The sequence below is a fragment of the Macrobrachium rosenbergii genome, chromosome 51 (assembly GCF_040412425.1).
Source record: "Macrobrachium rosenbergii isolate ZJJX-2024 chromosome 51, ASM4041242v1, whole genome shotgun sequence".
In the NCBI taxonomy this organism is placed as follows: Eukaryota; Metazoa; Arthropoda; class Malacostraca; order Decapoda; family Palaemonidae; genus Macrobrachium; species Macrobrachium rosenbergii.
Window position 1 is genome coordinate 60,692,438 of NC_089791.1, and position 19,588 is coordinate 60,712,025.

The window sequence follows — 19,588 nt, forward strand, 5'->3', positions numbered from 1 at the left end:
TACAAGGGATGCGAGGTCAGAAACGGAATTCTTGGTGTATATCGGAGCCTGTACTGTAGGTCCTTCATCCCAGCAAGACCGGCGGAGTGGATAAACCCTGCTCCACCACCCATCTACAAGTCTCAACCACCAATGGAGCCCCACTAACAATGTATGGGAGGCAGGAGATGAAGGTCAAGTTCAACGGACAAGACTACAACTGGTCATTCATAACAGCAGATGTGAAAATGGCATTGTTAGGAGCAGATTTCCTAACAGCTCACAACTTACTGGTCAACATAGCAAAAAAAGAACTAGTCAAGAAAACACTGAATTCATCTCCCCAGCATTAAACAAAGTGTACAACAAACACTGCAGTATGCCCCATCGCACTGGAGATGAGAGAACTGCTGCAAGAATACAAAGACGTATTCAAGTACGACCTCACAAAACCAGTGAAGTACAAAATCAAACACCACATACAAACAGAAGGCTCCGGAAAAACTTACCAATGCCAAGAAGATATTTAAAGAAATGGAAGAAGCCGGAATATTCCAGAAAGCCTCCAGTCCATGGGCATCACCCCTACACATGGTTCCAAGAGCAGATGGAACGTGGCGCCCTTGCGGAGACTACCTAAGGCTGAACGTGAAAACGAAACCGGACAGATACCTGCTACCAAATATAGCAGATGTAACAAATGAAATGAGCAAGAATATTCACCAAGACACCTGCTAAGAGAGTATTTTAAAGTTCTGGTAGCGAAAGCGGACAGAGAGAATGGCAATTATCACACCATTCAGCACATACTTTCAACTACAGCTGCTTTGGCTTCTGTAACTCAGGGGTGACATTCCCAAGATTAATGGACAAAATATTTGGGGACCTTCCATTTTGTGTAATATGTGTGGACAACATGATATTCAACCCAAACTTAAAAGAACATATCAAACATGCCAAACAAGGGTTAATAGTGAATGAAGATAAGTGTGAATGGGGAAAGAAAATTTCTGGGACAGAGTGAGACAAGATGGCATAAAACCATTACCAGAAAAAGTAAAAGCAATCACAGAATTCCCAGAACCCACAATAGTGAAATCAGTACAAGAACTCTTGGGACTCAAATCATTATCATTGCTTTGTCCCAAAAATTGCACAGATAATGAGCCCCATTTATCAGTGTTTAAAAGGAAACAAAAAACAATTACATTGGGCTGATGAACAGGATAATGCATTTAAATTAGCAAAACAAGCAAGAACAAATGCAACAACACTAATATTTCCTTTACCCAACAGATCCCTCACACTGACAGACGTAAGCAATACGGTGATGGGCGACGTACTCGAGCAGGACACTGATGATGGTCGCCGCCTGTGAGCTTTCTACAGCAAAAAGCTAGCAACAGCAGAGAAGAAATACTTGACATTCGACACGGAACTCCTCACAATCTACAAAGCAGTCAGACACTTCCACAACATGCTCAAGGGACGATAACTCATGGTGCAGACAAACCACCAACCACTAGTGCACGCCTTCACGAAAACAACAGATGCGTGGTCAAGGCATCAACAACGGCACCTGTCAGCAATAGCTGAATACTGTACTCCTGTACCATCAAGTACCTGAAGGGCCCATCAAACACAGTGGCGGACGCCCTATCCAGAAACTGTCAACACCATCCAGCTCTGGATACCTTATCCTGAAATAACAGAAGCACAGGATAACGACAAAGGGCTATGACTGCGGTGGATGAATCCCACCCTCAAATGGAGTGACCTGTCGATCAACGGAGGAACAGCGACCATCACTTGTGAACGAGTACCGGACAACTACGCCCTTACTTGCCAGAGGGATTAAGAAAGCAAGCTTTTGGCCTTGACCACAACCTATCCCACCTGTCAGGACGGTCAACCGCCTGGATGGTAGTAGAGAGGTACATCTGGTGGGGCATGTGGAAGGACAAAGACATGGGCAAGACAGTGCATCCCATGCCAAACACCAAAAGTCACGAGGCACATGGAGAGCGTGATACAGGAGTACAAAACTACCACCTGCTGACTTGCCCACATACAAGTCGACATTGTGAGACCCCTACCCGACTCAGAGAGGGTACACTTCGACAACAGATGGCAGAAAGCTGTGTCAAGGCCCTCACAGACTGGGTCAGCAGGCACAGCAATCCACAAATCATTACCAGCAACAGAGGCACCAGTTTCACCTCTGTCCTTTGGAACACCCTAGCTGACAGCTTGGGAACAAAAATCACCCACCATAGCCTACAAACCTGAAGCAATCAACAGAGAGGCTCCACAGATTGTTGAAAACCTCCCTAACAGCCAGATGCCAGGGAGGAAGTTGTAGAAGAGAACTGTCGTGGGTCCTGCTGGGATTAAGAACAACCCCACACGCAGCATTCAACGCATCCCCAGCAAAAGCTCTAAACGGCCAAGAGCTGATGTTTCCAGCAGACTCCTTTCCAGAGAAGAAATCCCTGACAACAACAGACAAAAGCGACAGAGAAATTGTTACTAGCAAGAACAACATACCAAGCAAACAGGAAATGTGTGTTCATTCGGGTCAATGCACACAAACCCCTCCCTCTCCCCAGGATACTCCGGCCTACATAGAATTCTTCAACGTCGTCTCAAAACATACCAGATGACTGTTGACTGTAGGATGACCTGGGTTTCAATCGACTGATTGAAACCAGCCTGCATGCTGGACACCAGCCCACAGGCATGGATCAACCACATGGCCTACCTGGCAATGAATCAGCTCTCGCCTCGTGGAACGGACCATGCACTCGACACTACGCAAGACTGAAAATGCAGATCCTCCAAATTGTTATATGTCAATATTTCTGACAATGTTATTGCCACCTTGCATGTATCATCACTCCGTAGATCAGAATGTAATCCGTTCAGTCCTGTGTATCTCCTTTATGTTCATGTGTTTTTGTATATTGATTATTTTACATCTGTGAGAAGAGACAGATGTGTCTTGTTAATTCCTTTTCCTCTACCTGTCAAAAGGTAGGGACTACTGCGCTTTTGCTTGTACCTCGTCACAGAGTTTTACAGTAAAAAACAATGCCAACCGTATGTGATGAATAGGAACAATCTTACAGTTCTCACCAATTCAATTAATACTATGATAGTAAGCAAATTGACAAGAATACATGAGTAAACTGAATTAAGCAAAAATCTTTAAGATGCTTGTAGACAAGCCTGAAAACAGCCCTTCTAAGGAATCCCATTTAGATTGTACACCATAGCAAACCCAAAAAGTGGAGCAGCTTACTCCTGGGCACCCATCTATCTATGCAATGACTGCTTTCACATCAGCCAAGTTTACAGTGTTCAAGAAACAAAAGATTACTAATGCAAACCATATAAATTGTGAGGATTTCTAGTGTAAAAAAAAAAAAATCCAAATGAACAAGCTTTCAACTACACTTACAAACTTAAATTTTGTACCAAAAGGTTACCATAGAAGTTTCTTTAGCTAGTAAACCTGAGTAACATTATAACCCTTACAAATTTAGATTTTAAGTTTATAATGCCCACGTGAAACAATACAGAAACCAAGATTAGCTTTTTTGACTTAAGGTTTATGAATTACCTCCAGAACAGAGTCGCATCCCATACTTTAAAATTGAATCAACAAAAATTTCAAATTGCTATCGCCATACGAAATACATGGCATTTCCTGGCTATACTGTGTACTCTACCTATGATATCATTTAATTTATAAAAGTAATCCTCTGCCAACAGTATTTATCAACAGTATTTTTCCCACTGTTGAAAAGCTTATTACTCGTTATCTTGCCCAGAATTCTAACAAATATTTACATAACATCTTACTAACAATGAAAAGTATTGAGGCCTACCTCATATGTGGAATCACTTGCAATGGCCATTCCTTCACTGGAGACTGCCAACTTTTCTTCTGATGTACCACTCTGAAAAAGCTTATATTTAGTTATATTGCCTTTGGAAATTTGCTCATTAATGCACTTTGTATAAATTCATTTATTTCTTTTTTTTTACTCTCAGTATACCAAACCTATTAGGTGTTTTGAATGCTACAAGAAAATCATTCAATATACCCTAAGATATAACTTACAAAACTTAACATTATCCTATAACAGTTTACATAATGAGCATTTAAACAGCAGTTAATAAGGATAGGGTTTCAGTTTCCTTGTTGTAGGTGTATACCATCAGAACCACTAAGCTATTATAATGTGAATAAGAGGACTGTTTAGATATTTTAGTTCTCACCATCCCAGTGCCTTATCACCCTCTTTTTCTAGGGTTCACTTAGTTTTCAATACCAATGAGCATCCAGCAGAATTCCTATTACAGATTATGTAATGGTAACATTAATAGACTTATCCCAGATGGGCAGTATCTCCCATCAATCAAGAATAAGCCTCATTGTACCTATGAACCACCTCAGTGTACCTTAAGGAAGAACAGGTATGGAGAGAAAATTTTAAAATATATAGTTCATAACCTTTGCAATGATTTTCATCTCAATTTTCACAACCTCGAAACATTAACCATTATTACATTGTTTTATCACAAACCTTTGTTACTAGCTTATATTCCTGAATAACTCAGAGCAACATTATGAGACATACAGCTTTAAAAGGGTAACAACCAAGTAGTATATTTCACTTGAAAATTAAAAGACAGTAAAACATGCTAAAACTCAAACTTCTATTTATTTGATGAAGTCACCCAGTAATCCTTTTACCGCTCATTATTTAAGAATATAAATATTGCATAGCTTATTGTACACTTGAAAAGTTTAATGGGGTAATTTTTCTCTAAATTAAAGAGTATCAAGGAAATTATAATGGCATAAGACAGGAGATGGATCACCCTCTTATACCAGTAGGGAGGAACTAAGTTTCCAATGTCTATAAGTGCAGCTAGTGCATCAGCAGGTAGCAGACTTCAGAGCAATTTCATAAAGCTACAGAGCATGAAAGCAGTTACCACAACTGCACCCTATCTGAGATTGACTTGAACCATACCGATACAATGATTGGGTAGATTTGAGCTAGAAATTTTAAAAGAATTACTGAAGTAATGCTTTATTATACCTTCACGATCTTAAGTCATGGTTGTATATGTTTTTCTAACCCTACTACAGTAGCCAGACACTGAATCTCAGCTTATGGCTCTTCAAACTTCATGCTGCCCCAATCTTTACCAGTTAGAATCAATGCCTTCACCTGTAGCCAAATTAATCTGTCAATATGTTATGTAACAGATACTGTTAACATCTGAATACCTTTAACTGAACTTTATCTTGTTCCTGATAGAGGGAAGACAACTCTTCACCAATGGATGGCTGCCTTCTTATAAGGCTGCCTTCTTATGGGCGGCTTTAGAATTAAGCCTGTCATTTATACGTTTCTAAGGTAGATGTATGCATCAATAATACGACTTCGCTCTCATCACAACGTTAATAATAGTTAAAACCAAAAAAAACTACTGTTTAGCCTTCAGTAAATCCGCATTTTTCTGTTTAAGTCTTAACATTGAAATGTGGTGTCATGTGACAATCCACTCAAAGTTACTTGCCCTTTCATGAGACAGATAGAACTATGCAGTTAATGCAAGCCTAACTTTGACATCCTCTCTTCATTATACAGTATCTATGTACTAAATCTTTTCATTTTGTGGCCATTAATTCATAATGAATTGGACAAAACTACAACACTCCTGTCTTATGGCTCTCCAGAACTCTACAAGGTTTGCTTTTCCTGCCTAACAGTGTACATACATAAACTTTATATCATATGACATTGCATGCTGCCCATTGACACAGTTAATGCTTATTTGGAACAAAATACAAAAGGCTATCATTTCTATGATCTATCATTTTCACAAGCACACCCATAACATTAGTCATCTCTTATTTAAAAGCCAGCGCTTATTGAGCCACCATAAAATTTCATATAAATTCAGTGTAGTATAACTGTTTACATCACCCCACTAAATCTACTGGTCCTCTATCTCTCTTTTTTTTCTATCAAGAATATTTCATGCACTGACTTGTAAAATTTAGTAATGCTCATTTTGCTTTTTCATTTCGTTTTTCATACAGCATGAAACAAAGCAGGTCTTACCAAACTTGCAAATTATGTTTCTAAAAGCAAGTTCACCAGTGATAGATATCAAATATGAGGGAAGTGAGAAAAATAGTCGTAAAACCTGTTCCACCTCATAGATACCCACTCTGTCACACTAACTATCAGGGAGCTTTCATTATTCGTGGCATCTCAAAAAGAACAGTGGTACAACATAAAATAGCAAGCTGCCGCCTCCTAACCAGTCTGAAATTTTCTATGGGAAAATCATGCCCATGCTGAAACTCATGCTGGTGCAAAGTGGAGGGAGTAAATTGTGGGGCAAAGACAGCCTTTTAGGTAAAGATTACAGTACATTTAACAAAAAGAAAAAATATTTAGTAGCTTGCAGTGGACGCCTCCCCCCCTAAAAATCTACACAACATGCTCAGCATTCACCAAAGCCACCTCCAGTGGCCTTGAGAGATTCACCAAAACCACCTCCAGTGGCCTTGAGAGTTAACTACAAAACCTCAGAAGATCGTCTTTGAGCTTAAAGATGAAAATCGTTCTCACTGACAAAGAAAAAAAATCGACAACTTACACGGAAAAGTATCTTTGTCGATCAACAGTTTCATTGTTCTTTACTAAAGACTCCTGCAACAACATTAACTTACAGTCTTCTACATATGATGCAGACAAAAAGCCAGCCTATGCACACCTAAATAATACGACTTCATAGAAAAAGATTTCCAAAGGAAATACTGTATGATGAAATACAAAAGGAGGACCCAATCAGCACGACAGTGAAGTATGACCCACTTCAATGAAAAATGACAAATACATCTAGAACCCGCCCCAAAAAAAAAAAAAAAAAGACTAGAGGGGGCAAAATGAGCTTCAAAAAAAAAAAAAAAAAAAAAAAAAAAAAAAAAAAAAAAAAAAAAAATTTAAGATGGTACAACAGACGAGTGTTGATACAGCACAATTTCCATCTACTCCCTTAGTAGGGGTGCTATATGGACCAATTCACAAAGTTAAATCGCTGTGTTGTTTTAAATCCTGTCAAAACATTACCACCATTTAAGATGCCCTTCACCTTTGAGGATTGCAGTTTGCACGGTATTTTATTAACAGTATTCTGAAATGAAAGAGTATTAACATTTTTGGAAAATGGACGTTTAGTAAGCCTAATAATGGAATTGGCAATATAACTGACGGTAATGATTATTAAAGGAAGCTTTTGTAAGGGTTGCCAATAACCCTTCATCTTCAGGCATATTTACAGTTGTGGATATTACAAATTTTGTAAAGTCACCAATTTTGTAAAGTCACCAATTTTGTAAAGTCACCAATTTTGTAAAGTCACCAATTTTGTAAAGTCACCAGAAAAGGTACAGGTACAATTGGCTTTTAAATAAGACTAAGCTGCAAACTAGAATTTAGATACTGTAATAATCATGAATTGGATATAATGTTGCATTAAAGCTCTAGTCAAAATCAAGCTACATTGATACATAAATGAAGTCATGAATTAACGCTGAATGACAGTTATATCAGTACATAATTTATTTATATAAAAAATGGATTGAATGGTCAGGTGCATAAAGGTTGAGTAAAGTTTATTGCCCTAACTTTCCAGCACTGCCACAAAGCTAGAATCTAAGATAGGCAACAAATTAATTTGTTTTTTTTTTTTTGGCCATTGATGATTCCTGAAAATTTCCCTTTATACTTTGATATAAAGTGCTGATCTAGGTAAATTTCATGGAGTTATCCTGCCAATCCTTCCTGTAATAAGGAGGAATATTGCATGCATCAAACTATTTGGGAAGGAATTTAACATAATTAGGACTCGTGTACTGACGAGGAACCACTTGTGTTAATTGCTGCTCAACAATGGATTTCTTAAGAGAATCAGCTGTAAGAACTTCAGCACTCTCCTTCAATCTGCCAGAAAAAAAAAATGGTTCTTTATCCACACTGCAACAATATCTAAATATAAATGCTAAAGTCTGCACAAGCGAAATCCTTTATGAAATTAAACCTCCCTCGAGTTAGGTATCTCTTCGTACTTGGCAATACTGTTTTGGAATAGGTAGGTGTACTGAAGATAACCCATACCATTCCCTGCCTACTAACTAATTTTTAATCGATATCAATACCCTTGCCAATTTTTAATTTCAATGTTTAACTCTCGCGATAGCTCTGTTTCCATTCTGCATAGCCAAAGTGGATTAAAGCAACTTAAAGAAATAATACCTGACGACAATGAGTATAAAATTGTGATGATTCAAGAACTTTCTATCCACAGGCAAACTTAAACACAGCTTGTTCGTCCGCATAGCTTATATTTTGCTTAACATTCAAAGCTGAAAAGTCCTTCTGTAATCATTCATGTATGCCCAAAGGATAGGCTTGATGCTTTTATTTTGCCAAACAGCAGCATCATCAATAAAACTAACTGGAATAGTAACACCAAGAAAAGCATGCCTGCCCACTGTGTCCCAGGTCTCAAGCAACATAATATTTCTTCCCCCCTCTTGGGCATCCTTTGAAACCAGCTTCCGTCAACTTAACTTAATCCCAAGGAATTAATCTAAGGAATTAATCGAATATCTCTCAGCAATATATAGTCCTTTTTCAGAATAATGTTTCTTCCAGGCACGCTTCTGCTAGGTTGGAGTCCTCATTTTTGCTAATGAATTTTTGCTTTCGTTTCTTACATGAAATTTGGTTTCAAGTATAGCACTCAAATTATGTCATCTTTGTAAGACGAAAGACTTAACGAATCCACTCCCCCGTACTTGACCATCCCTCTTCACCTTTTCTAGACAATGAATACCTATTTTCCACTCCCTCTTTGACCATTATATTTCCCTTCTATTTTTAAGTGACCTTCAGCCTAACAAAATCCCTGATCTAGTAAAAACAGAACTAGCCTTGCAACCATTCTTAGAAAGTAGTTAGTCACGGTGGGCCCTTGGTTGTTACAATTGACATCCAAGTAAACACCGCTTCTCTTTTAAGCATTATTTTCTGGGTTCCCATATAACCCCTAAACTTACGCGTAGTCAAGTACGTTACCATTAAAATTGTGTAACATGCTCCATGTACTCCTTAGCACTAAATGAACCCGTCCAACATGGGCATTACTAATTATTACAAATTTCTGGAGTATGACATTTTACCCCGAGATATTTACTTTAATTGCACTCTGACATTTAGAACGAAAAAACTAATCGCATGCATAGTTTTCTTTCATGTACTGCTCAATTTGATGGTAAACAGTAAAGGTAAGTCCTGACGTTATTTTAAGTACCGGCAGAGGAAGTTGCTCACTAACTACGAAGAAGCTCACTAACTACGAAGAAGCTCACTAACTACGAAGAAGCTCACTAACTACGAAGAAGCTCACTAACTACGAAGAAGCTGAAAACCGTAGCAAAAGTTTAGAACTATGAGATCAAGGAAGGTATAGCGCCAAATGCAAAAGAAATAACTTACCCCAACATATATATTGCCATAGAGGGGACCAGGGTGTTGCCCAGAAGAAAATCGCATCTCAGATTCTACCTCAGTTGGTTGCCCGGAAGCATACCCTACCACTTCTTCTCCAGATCCTTGCATATACTGTCCTCTATGTTCCTAAATAACCAAGAAAAAATTTTTCATGTTCACATACAAGTATTTATAAAACCTATTCTACTGATAATAGTATCTCCCTTTCCAGTAAATCTTATCACAATATCAGAATTGCTTTGTGACTAAATCACAATTTTGCGATATGCAACAACCCTGTGGTTAAAACACCTCCACAAACTTTCTTATTTCCAGTAAAGCTGATGTCTTTTTAAAAGTACTGTACGCTTCCTTCCTGCTTCATTAAACTGATAAGCTTCCACATGTACAGACAACTTTTTCATCACTATTTCCAGCCAGTTTTCTCTTTCTGAACTAAGCCTTACGTGATAGAAAACTTTAGATATAAAAGATCTTCCTGCATTTAATTTCACAATATTTTGCCCCTTAGCAATGGCATTCCTTACAAAGAGGGCCAAGTGCAAATAACTTACTTTCTCACCTTATCTCTACTGGCCCAACTGCTTCCCATGAGGAAACTAGTTCACACTTTTCCGAAAAAGGCCCTCAGTTCGATTCCAGTCAGCCAGTCAGCCTCTCAATAATAAGAGATAGTCCTCTTAATTACACTTTTTTTTGTCTTTGTGTTAGCTTCCCTTATAGTTTGTAAATGTTAGCACTGTTCGATTTTGTTTCCCCTCTGTTCTCATGCTGAGTACACATTTTCCATATGTCACGGGTAGTTTGTTCTGAATTCAGATGCTTTGCCATTTCATAGTTTGCTTATCTTAAATGAATATATACTTGGAGGAAAAAAACAAAGCGAGGCAAATTAACAAAACTTCAGTACTGTAACTCTTCCCCATTACTTCTCTACGCTTTTCACAGTCTTGGTGTCTAATCTGATAAAAAGAAAAAAGACTGAGGGTGAGCTCCCAAACCTGCCTGAAATTAGGTAAATAAAATGAAATATGCTTCAAAGGATTTTTGGGGGCAAAGTTAGCTAAATATTTGTGCATCTGTGGGTGGGACTCTTAATTAACCAATTAATGATTTCATGTGAACGAGTGTTCTTCATAACACTATCAAAGAAAAATCATAACTGCCTACTTAGAGAGACTGCAACCACATAGAACGCATGTTAAGTACGAATTCCAGTGAAATCCCTGGATAAAAAAAAAAGAAAGTTTATTAATACAGGACCCGCATCTGTAACAAGATTACTAAAGTATTTTTTCCATGTTTAACTCTCATGATCATTCCTACTGTCTAAATACTAAACAGCTTAAGTGCATTAGGTGACTGACAAGAACGAACACATTACTACAGCCTGGTATTCCATACAAAATCAGTACAAAAGTTAATCAAGACCTTCCACTGCTTTCATTCCTAGTAAGTCTATTTTCTACTTCGACCAGGAAAGCTAGTCTTTTCACAAAATTTCAATCAGCAAATATCGTTTATGTTTATGTATATTTCCCCAGAATTTCTATGACTACCTGAAAATAAAAGTTCCTCAGCTGCAGATTTTGGTGTGTGTCAACCTTACTGAGAAGGAAATGGAAAACTCGAGCTTAACAGCAGAACACTTGCTTGACAAGTTATAATAAAATTAGGAATATATTTCCAGCTATGCTGTTCCTATAAAAGATAAAAGGAGAACCACCGGTGCAGTCAACTGACAAACCCTTACATGCCAAGTACATTTTCATCGGCACAAATTTTACGATTCGCGTAATAATTACAGCAGCAGGATCTCTGCAATAATAGTGTAATCCATATTAGGAGTCTTGGAGAAAAATTCACCACCAAGTCACTTGCAACAGGTTTTCTTTATACCAAAAAATTCTGAACCTAGCAAAAACAGAAGTTTCTCCTGGACAATAGCTTAACTATTTCACATGTACTAGTGGTTATAAACGCCAGTCAAATTTAACATTGCTTCTCCACTTAAAAGCACTAATTGTTAACTATCCATATCACCTAAACTCGCATGCGATAAGCGTATACCAATAAAAGCTCTAGCACAAGTTAACCTTCACATTAAATTACTACTAAACCAACTCTGACACACTCATCCTGCAGAGGCTTTAATATGTACGAGTATTACAAATTCCTGGAACATGTAAAGAAAATTCTTATACTTTCCACTGAAATATTTCCATGAATTACTTTGGCATTTAGAAGTACCAAACCATAACTCGTCCATGCTTCCATGCTTCTATTTAATTTGTAAAGTTATTTTGCGTAGAATTAAAAGTTTGAACAGAATTTTTAAGATAAAGGAGGTTAACTACGAATACGAAACTTCAAAATATAAGAGCCTGACATATGGCAATCCTCGAGGCAGGGGTAGTACCAAAGTCGAATGAGAAATTAACTTACCCCAATATACATCTGACCATAGACGGCACCTGAGTGTTGCTCAGAAGACCACTGCTCCTCATCATCTTCGTGGGGTTGCCCAGAAGCGTCCCGACTTTCCTCGTCTGCAGGTACTTGCAGATATAGTCTTCTATGCCCCTACGGTACAAAGGCAAAGATTAACCACAATTATGTGTAATAGAATCCGATTTTCTCTTTTATAAATCTTAACAAGCCCAGAATTGCTTTGCAATATATTGCCCTTAGTTCTGTAACATTTAACTTCCCGTGGTTAAGGCTGTAAGTCACCCATTTTACTTGTCCAGAGCACCAAATATATTTTCTGAAAAAAGCTGAAAATTTTCTGCCTTATTAAAACCAGTCTGTTGTTTTAGGTTAAGTTGACGTTACGCCAACACAAGCTCTTGCAAGCTGTAACTGCTTCTAGTGTAATTTTAGGTTAACTCTACTAAGTATGTTTTCCCGACACCACGGAGGTATTATTGCAATAAGTTTAGAACTGTCCTGACGTTTTAGTGGCTTTACAAGCTTTATTAACCAGTCTCCTCTCCAACAAATTTCTTATTTTATTCTTCAAGTTGTACTAACCAGCTGTCCCGTGTACTACTTGCTGTATTTATTTTTGTACATTTGTATTATAGTGTTCCTAGTTTCCAATGATAGTGCCGTCCATGACCATGTACAAATAAATGATCCCCCTTACCTTTTTTTCTTAGTTCTATTGGCACAACTGCTTTCCATAAAAAAATGGTTAATATCAACCAAAGATGGTCTGATTTCTTTAAGTTCTTTGTTCTAGGGACACAAATGCTTTCCGTAAAGCTAACACAACTAAAGAGTCAGATAAGTCAGTCCTCCTCATTACGTCTTTCCTCAAGTTCTCTTTTTGTATAGGTCTGGAGTTTCCGAGGTAAGAACTTCATCATCATCCACTATAAAAAGACAGCTATTGATATGAGAAGCATAATTTTAAAGATGCATCTTGGACTTCACATAAAGATACCATGATAAACTTCAGTTAGTTTACTCTAGTTTTTCTTTATGTCACGGGTGGTAAAACCAAACTAAATCTCAAAGCTAGTTGAATCTTCAAAAATAAAAACTAATCGGGAAAAATCATACTGACGCAAGTAAGGGATATATAGCAAAGAATATTAAGGATGTTCAGTATATGCCAGGACAACAAAACGCTGAACCAATGCTCTATAATTAGTGCTAAGGTCACTGTAAATCTACACCAAACTTACCAACAACAAGTCTTCCTCCTTACCTCTCTACACTCGTCATATACTGGATGCCTAATTCGTGGAGGGGAAAAAGACCTTAATTGTGCTGCCAAACCTTCCTGAAAGAAGGAAGAAAAAATGTATTACGCCCGATTTAAGCATTCGCCATTTGAAAATATATTCTTTTTATATATGTGAGAAAGCAATTCCAGAAGCCCCTCAAAGACCAACTTCAACATTACCCCGTAGTGCAGCAACATTCCAGCATCAAAATAAGTCAGTTATACACTAAGGCGGTTTAAGTTAATTTCACTTTCACCCAGTTATTCGCTACGGTACGACCAGTCACCAATTAATTTTTGTGAAAATTCTGAAAAATTACCCAAGATGTCAAATCACTATATGAGGATAAAACTCCTCTTTAAAATTAGTAATGGAATATCCGAGCTACTTGACGCCGCTATTAAAGATTACTTATCCATAAAAAAGACCGGTCAACTTGAGAGAGAGAGAGAAAGAATTGTGTGTGCACGCGCGCGCGTGCTCTTGCATCCGTAATCACAGAGGCTGACAGTTTTATGGAAAAAATCAATATAATTATGAATAAGGCCATTAATTACTCATGATCTATCAACATGAGTCTAGGCCCATACATCATGAGAAATCTTAACATGTAGTAAAAATTTCAAACTCAAAATCTGTAAGAAATATCAAAACGTGGCACTGCAACAATAGACCATACGTAAATGAATTGGTAACTAAATCAGTACATAACTGAAAAATTCAAATGACAAATGACAAGCTAGGGAAAATCTCACGTAATAGATGCTGGAGATTACTAAAATTCTGTGCGTTCAGATTAACTCCCTGGACTCCTGAATAGTTTCTATTCAGGATTGTATTAAGAAATCCTCTGGACTTCTGAAACAGCATTTAGTTTCTGTTCAGGATTGTATTAAGAAATCAATGAGTTAAAATACAAGAAATCTCCCAAAGTTCTGATTTATTAAATGTATTATCTTTGTGTGCTTTAAACAGTATTGTTGCTATTCCTTAGTCTGGCAGAATTTTATGCGATAGACTATTGAAGTAGGAAACCCAGGACTATTTTTCATCCTGTATTCTAAGCAGATTTGGCAGTTTTTTTTCATTATTATTCCCCTAAATGCACACATATGAATGAACTATAATCCATAAATCTAATCTATTTTTCATATAAATGTTTGTGAAAAAGCATTGAACAAGAGTAATCCTAGGCAATATTGAGAGGCTTCCACAGCCTGATGGTCTTGTGAACCATCAGAAGAATAGTGAGAATCTCTTGTCTTTTATGCCATACTGAATAGTATTCATGTGAATAAGTGACAAAAATACAAAGGTGTCCAAATTGGGCTTCATGCATAGTCTAAGCAGGATAACGTTGCAATACTAGACTAATCCCAATTCTGCACGTTGTTCTATTCAGTAAGTGATTAGTTCTATTTGAAGAACAAAACGAGTATTCATGAAGATATATTCGAAGGATTATCCTCCTAGATGAAACCTCTCGAGCTAACGCATTATGAGTAGAATTTTGGATTTTGAAGCAATCTGATAAGATAATTTTAACCATTCAATTTTTTTTTTACTAATAAAACTGCTTAGTGCAACAATGTGTACCCTTTGTCTGCCCTTGATATTCAATCTTATAGCATGCTTTTAGCTGTTGTTAGGCACTTTCCAACTGAAGATGTGAAATCAAAATCAAACCTAACCAATCAACGAATTAATGAAATCAAGACTTCCCAACAATGGCGATACTGGAAATAAAAAGTTGAGTACCTGTAAAATAAACTTTTTCAAACCACATTTCATAAGTTACGGTGACCATTACTAAACGATACTGTTATCTTTTATGGGTATCCTTTATTTAAGGTCGAGGGTCATTTCCTATTTTCCCACTGCTTGCATTTATTTTTTAACCTTTTTAGACCAAGGAGGCGTTAGATCAGTTTTCTTTTCTTTAATTAAAGTGAGATACTATTGCTTCTTTGGTACCTTCCCTAAAGAACACTAGACTATTTTTTATATTTATCAAGTCTGAATAGCCAGAGTTTGTTCACAACACGTCGAAAACTACCAGTTGCACTAAATGAAATGAGTATTTGATAACCCCTGGAAGTTCAGATAATACACAATCATAACTTAAGGAAAAAATTGCAGGGAAGCTGTTAAACTGGACCCTAGGCATTACACTACATTCAATTAAACCTGCAGAAAATACAAAGAAAACTTTCGGACAGCTGGCCATAGGCAAGACTACTTATTTACGTTTTATATTAAAGCATAATTGCTTACACAGTATAATTTAAGTAGAATTTACATATAAATCTTAGGTATATGAACTTCAAATCTTGGACAATTAGTTTTTTGTCAGAATGCCAAATGTTAAAATACCAAGTGTTTTTCACTTTTAAATACCACTTGGTTTACACACAGTCATTGCACTTTTGTATGTTCTAAGATGCTTATAGGTTTGAACTATTAACAATAAATTAACTAATTTTTAACTGGGATGTGTGATTAATTATTGCAGTTAATCTGACACTATATATTCCTGGGAGGAAATGCAACCAAGTAATTCATACCTATAGCCAATTACATGAAATTAAATGTGGATTTATTTATCCGATTACACAATTTAGAAGAAATATATGAAGACTGTTTCAGTACACTATCAGATCCTGTTGGGTTTGAAATTACTCTCCAGTAACTCCAGGTTGAAGGCAGCTAATATCATTTGGCCACTTAAAAGTAGTTCTAAACTCCCTGAGATTAGGACCAACAAGTTCCACAGTGAAATGGACCAACCGAGAAGTCATCGCAAAATAGCTGGAGACAAGGCAATGTAATATCAAGTGTCATACGTGGATGGCCATTCCTAAGGCGGCAAGGAAAGTGTCCCATTCCCATACAGTATTATTGCATAAAATAGCAATTCTTTAACTTCTAACAGCCTGGTTCTTCAACTAGTCAGGCCAGGACTCCTGGTGTTTTTCCATTTTTTGTTCATTGATAATTCCTACATGGCAGATGAATCCTTTGCGCCATGTTACGGTTACCAAAGTTTTGTTGAAAGTCTTCCGTGTCCAGTCCATCAAAACTAGTGTACCCAGCAGAAGGTACTACCTGCCACAATGATGTAATAAAGAATGGCCACTAACATCTACTTGAATAACTTTTTTTTTTACAAATCTCGACTAAGATCTTAACAGTTCAACCGTACACCAGTTTGGCTATTGTTAGTTCGGTCATACTTAATCACCCTTTGTAGCTTTGCAATATATTCTTATATCCATTAAAGCTATTGTCTAGAATTTTTTTTTTTGAAAGCTGGCATGCCCATTAGGATTAGTGGAACAACTATCATTTTCATAAAATCTGCACCTTTATATACAAAGTTCAGAAAATACTTCAAAAAAAAACAGTTGCTTACCTCTAAAGTGTCCTCATAGCCCATTGTTGAACTTCCATGAGAGGTTGTAGATTGCTGGTGTTCTAATCTGGAACTCTGAAATTAAATTTGTGTTCTGATTTTGAACGGAATGACTTAATTTGTTACCCGATATCATAAACGGAATATCACCTAAGCATTATGCTTACGATTTAGTTCGTGATTTCACTATTCACCGCTTGTTTCGCATTTAAACCAGTTCTGTTGACGATAACAATTATTAACACAAAACAGCAGCCAAATTTAAGCGGACCTTCAAAACATTTCTTGGAATAATATACACTAAAGATTCGAGAAATTCGTTTTCATTCAATAAATAAGTTCATCTAATATTCATAATTGCCCAATGAACAGGTAACAAAAAGGTAAGGAACTGAAAATTGCCTCATCCTAAGTGTTACCCTAAATACGAGAGCCGAGACGACAACACAAACTCATAAGTGCGAAACTTAACTAAAACCCTCTAGAAGAGTCATGAAATAATGGCTGAATATGAACCGTTTAAAGACTTAATACTCAACTTAAGTTTCAGTTACCAAGCTACGAACTTTTCACCCAGAAATTCTTGCAATGTATTAAATGAAAGTTTAGTCATTTCAAAAGCTTTTGACCATAGCTTACCCCTGTGGATTCTGATACACTTAACTGAAGATATGAATCTTGAAGTTGTTCAGACAATCCTTCCTGCAATGAAAACCTCATTTACAATTAAAAAGCTTTATAAATTATTTATATCACAGGGGGCATGAAGGGGCCAGGTTCACGTTATTGACTGAAACTACAAAAATTCCAATACTTTTAGTTATCCCTATTCTAAAGGCGAGTAATTTTGTAAACACCTTGAGCTGTAGTCTTTTCTGTTCTGATAAAACAATATTAAATTGTTTCTAGCAGTAAGCATATATAGTGAACTGAGTATATTAGTTCCAGAGTATAAAACCGTGTAGCGGTCTCATAAAAGTACACAAAACTGAATTCTGTCAGAACGTTAAGTAACCCAGTTCACACGCTGGTAAACAGAAATCAGACAAGCTGCAAACCTCAAAGTAGCCACCGAGGTGCTATATTTCCATGAAGACACTAATTAGTTCAATCATCAATGTACTCATCAATGCAGTATAACATACATCACTTGCAGCTCAAATATTTGTATTGGAAAATTTTTTGAAAATAAGTCAACTATAAAAACCCCCCATTCAAGAATCTATTCAAGAATCAAAGTTGGTTTTCTAATCTCCCAGGCAAGGTCACAATACTAGTGATGCTGGAGCATTTGTTCAAAATGCCAGTCACAGCCAAGAAAACCACATATAAACCATGCCCAAACACTAATGTCAGCCCTAAATCACCGAGTTTCTCGTCATTCACCATATGTTCATTAAAACATTTAAGAAATAAGCATCCTAAATTATAATTATATATTACCACTGTGTTCAATCTGTATTCCTATCTGAACCCTTTTTAGAAGCAACATTTCAAAATGTTTCTCCCAAGAGCACACATCCACCGTCTATTATAATTGTTCAGTTATTTTCCAATGAAGTCTCGTGATATAGCAGTTCAACACCACCAACCATGGTAACTTTGATAAGTCACAATGAATTTCCAGCAATATTTTTAAAGATGGATTGGAATATCTGTCCAGTGTTCTTGAATGAACAAAAAAAAAGAAGCAGGTATTAATGGACTATTTTTCTTCTAAAAGTTTTGCTTTAAGTTAAACAAAAGTCTCGCCCACCCCACCCCCCAAAAAAAGGATTCTTTGCGTCACTGTCCTTGACACTTTATAAGACTTCAATGACAATGGCCCCATGCATTATTATACCCAGCCAATCCAAAGGAAGATAATAGCGTTAGCCGAAGTACATTCCGAATTTCTTTTTCCAAGGCCGTAATTATGAAGTTCAAGCCTTTTATCATAGGACTAAGAATTCTAACTTTCAAATTTAAAGTCGTTACATTTGATCCAAGTCTGTGTGGCAACTGAAAATAAAATTATGCGTAATCTTCCCTACTTGAGAAAGGTTTATGATTCTTTTAAGCCCAGAACGAGCTGTACTTAACTTTCAATGCTGATTCAAGATTGGTCTATCATATTTGAAATGTAGTTAAATGGCAGAAAACTGGTTTTACTTTCCCCTAATAACACCTTCTCTGAGATACTAATACATTTTCCTTTTTGAGATTGGCAAGCAGATGTCAGTAGCAGCAGCTTCTGGGTTAATATACCCATTTCAGTCATTTACCATTAAGAAGCACATCTGGTATGATGCTGTACAAGATCCAAGCTATCAATTGCATGTAAAAAATGACTAGCTGCTAATGTTCAAGTACTCCTTTAGTGTGTGATGATAATCCTCCAGAAAACTATATCCATATAAAGTGACGTTGCAAACATACTTGACAATTCTGCAGGAAGACTGCATTCACTTACAAATAATCCACAAAACTCAACTCCAAATTATTATCCAGTGGAGAGTTGGAAATAACTGGAATCATCAAAACCAAGTTCCTAGGTAAGCCATGTACTGCGCTCTTGTAGTAAGAAGTATACCACCTCGCATCAAGGCAGGCAGCAATTCACGACTAAAGTACGTACTTTTAAAGTCGAAAACTGATGGCAAACTACAATTTTTTCATGTGCGTTGAATTTTTTCAGGTGCATTATTTTTAATAATATTTTATATCAAGTTTCCTAAATCCTAAGCGCACAAACATTTGCCGGTTAAAAAAGTCAAGTGTGATATTTAATACCAAGTTAAAGAAATCAAAGTTCATGTAGTTATGAAATCACAATTCAAGTCAAGCTCAGTCTAAAATGTATTTAATCATTTTAA

At 36.8% G+C, this 19,588-nt stretch overlaps 1 protein-coding gene across 6 annotated transcripts in view; it reads right to left on the minus strand.

The window, feature by feature from the left end:
• The window catches only part of LOC136833456 (uncharacterized), a 42,831-nt gene that overhangs the window by 14,477 nt on the left and 8,766 nt on the right, over positions 1–19,588 (minus strand). For 3 of the 6 annotated variants that reach the window (XM_067095642.1, XM_067095639.1, XM_067095637.1), the window contains 6 exons: positions 17,373–17,435; positions 16,734–16,808; positions 13,303–13,377; positions 12,033–12,170; positions 9,573–9,713; positions 3,870–3,941 (listed from right to left, as the gene is read on the minus strand). In XM_067095642.1, the coding sequence (XP_066951743.1) occupies positions 3,870–3,941; positions 9,573–9,713; positions 12,033–12,170; positions 13,303–13,377; positions 16,734–16,808; positions 17,373–17,435 (564 nt within the window). The remainder of the gene's footprint in view (positions 1–3,869; positions 3,942–9,572; positions 9,714–12,032; positions 12,171–13,302; positions 13,378–16,733; positions 16,809–17,372; positions 17,436–19,588) is intronic. The other 3 variants (XM_067095643.1, XM_067095641.1, XM_067095640.1) reach the window with 1 other exon arrangement.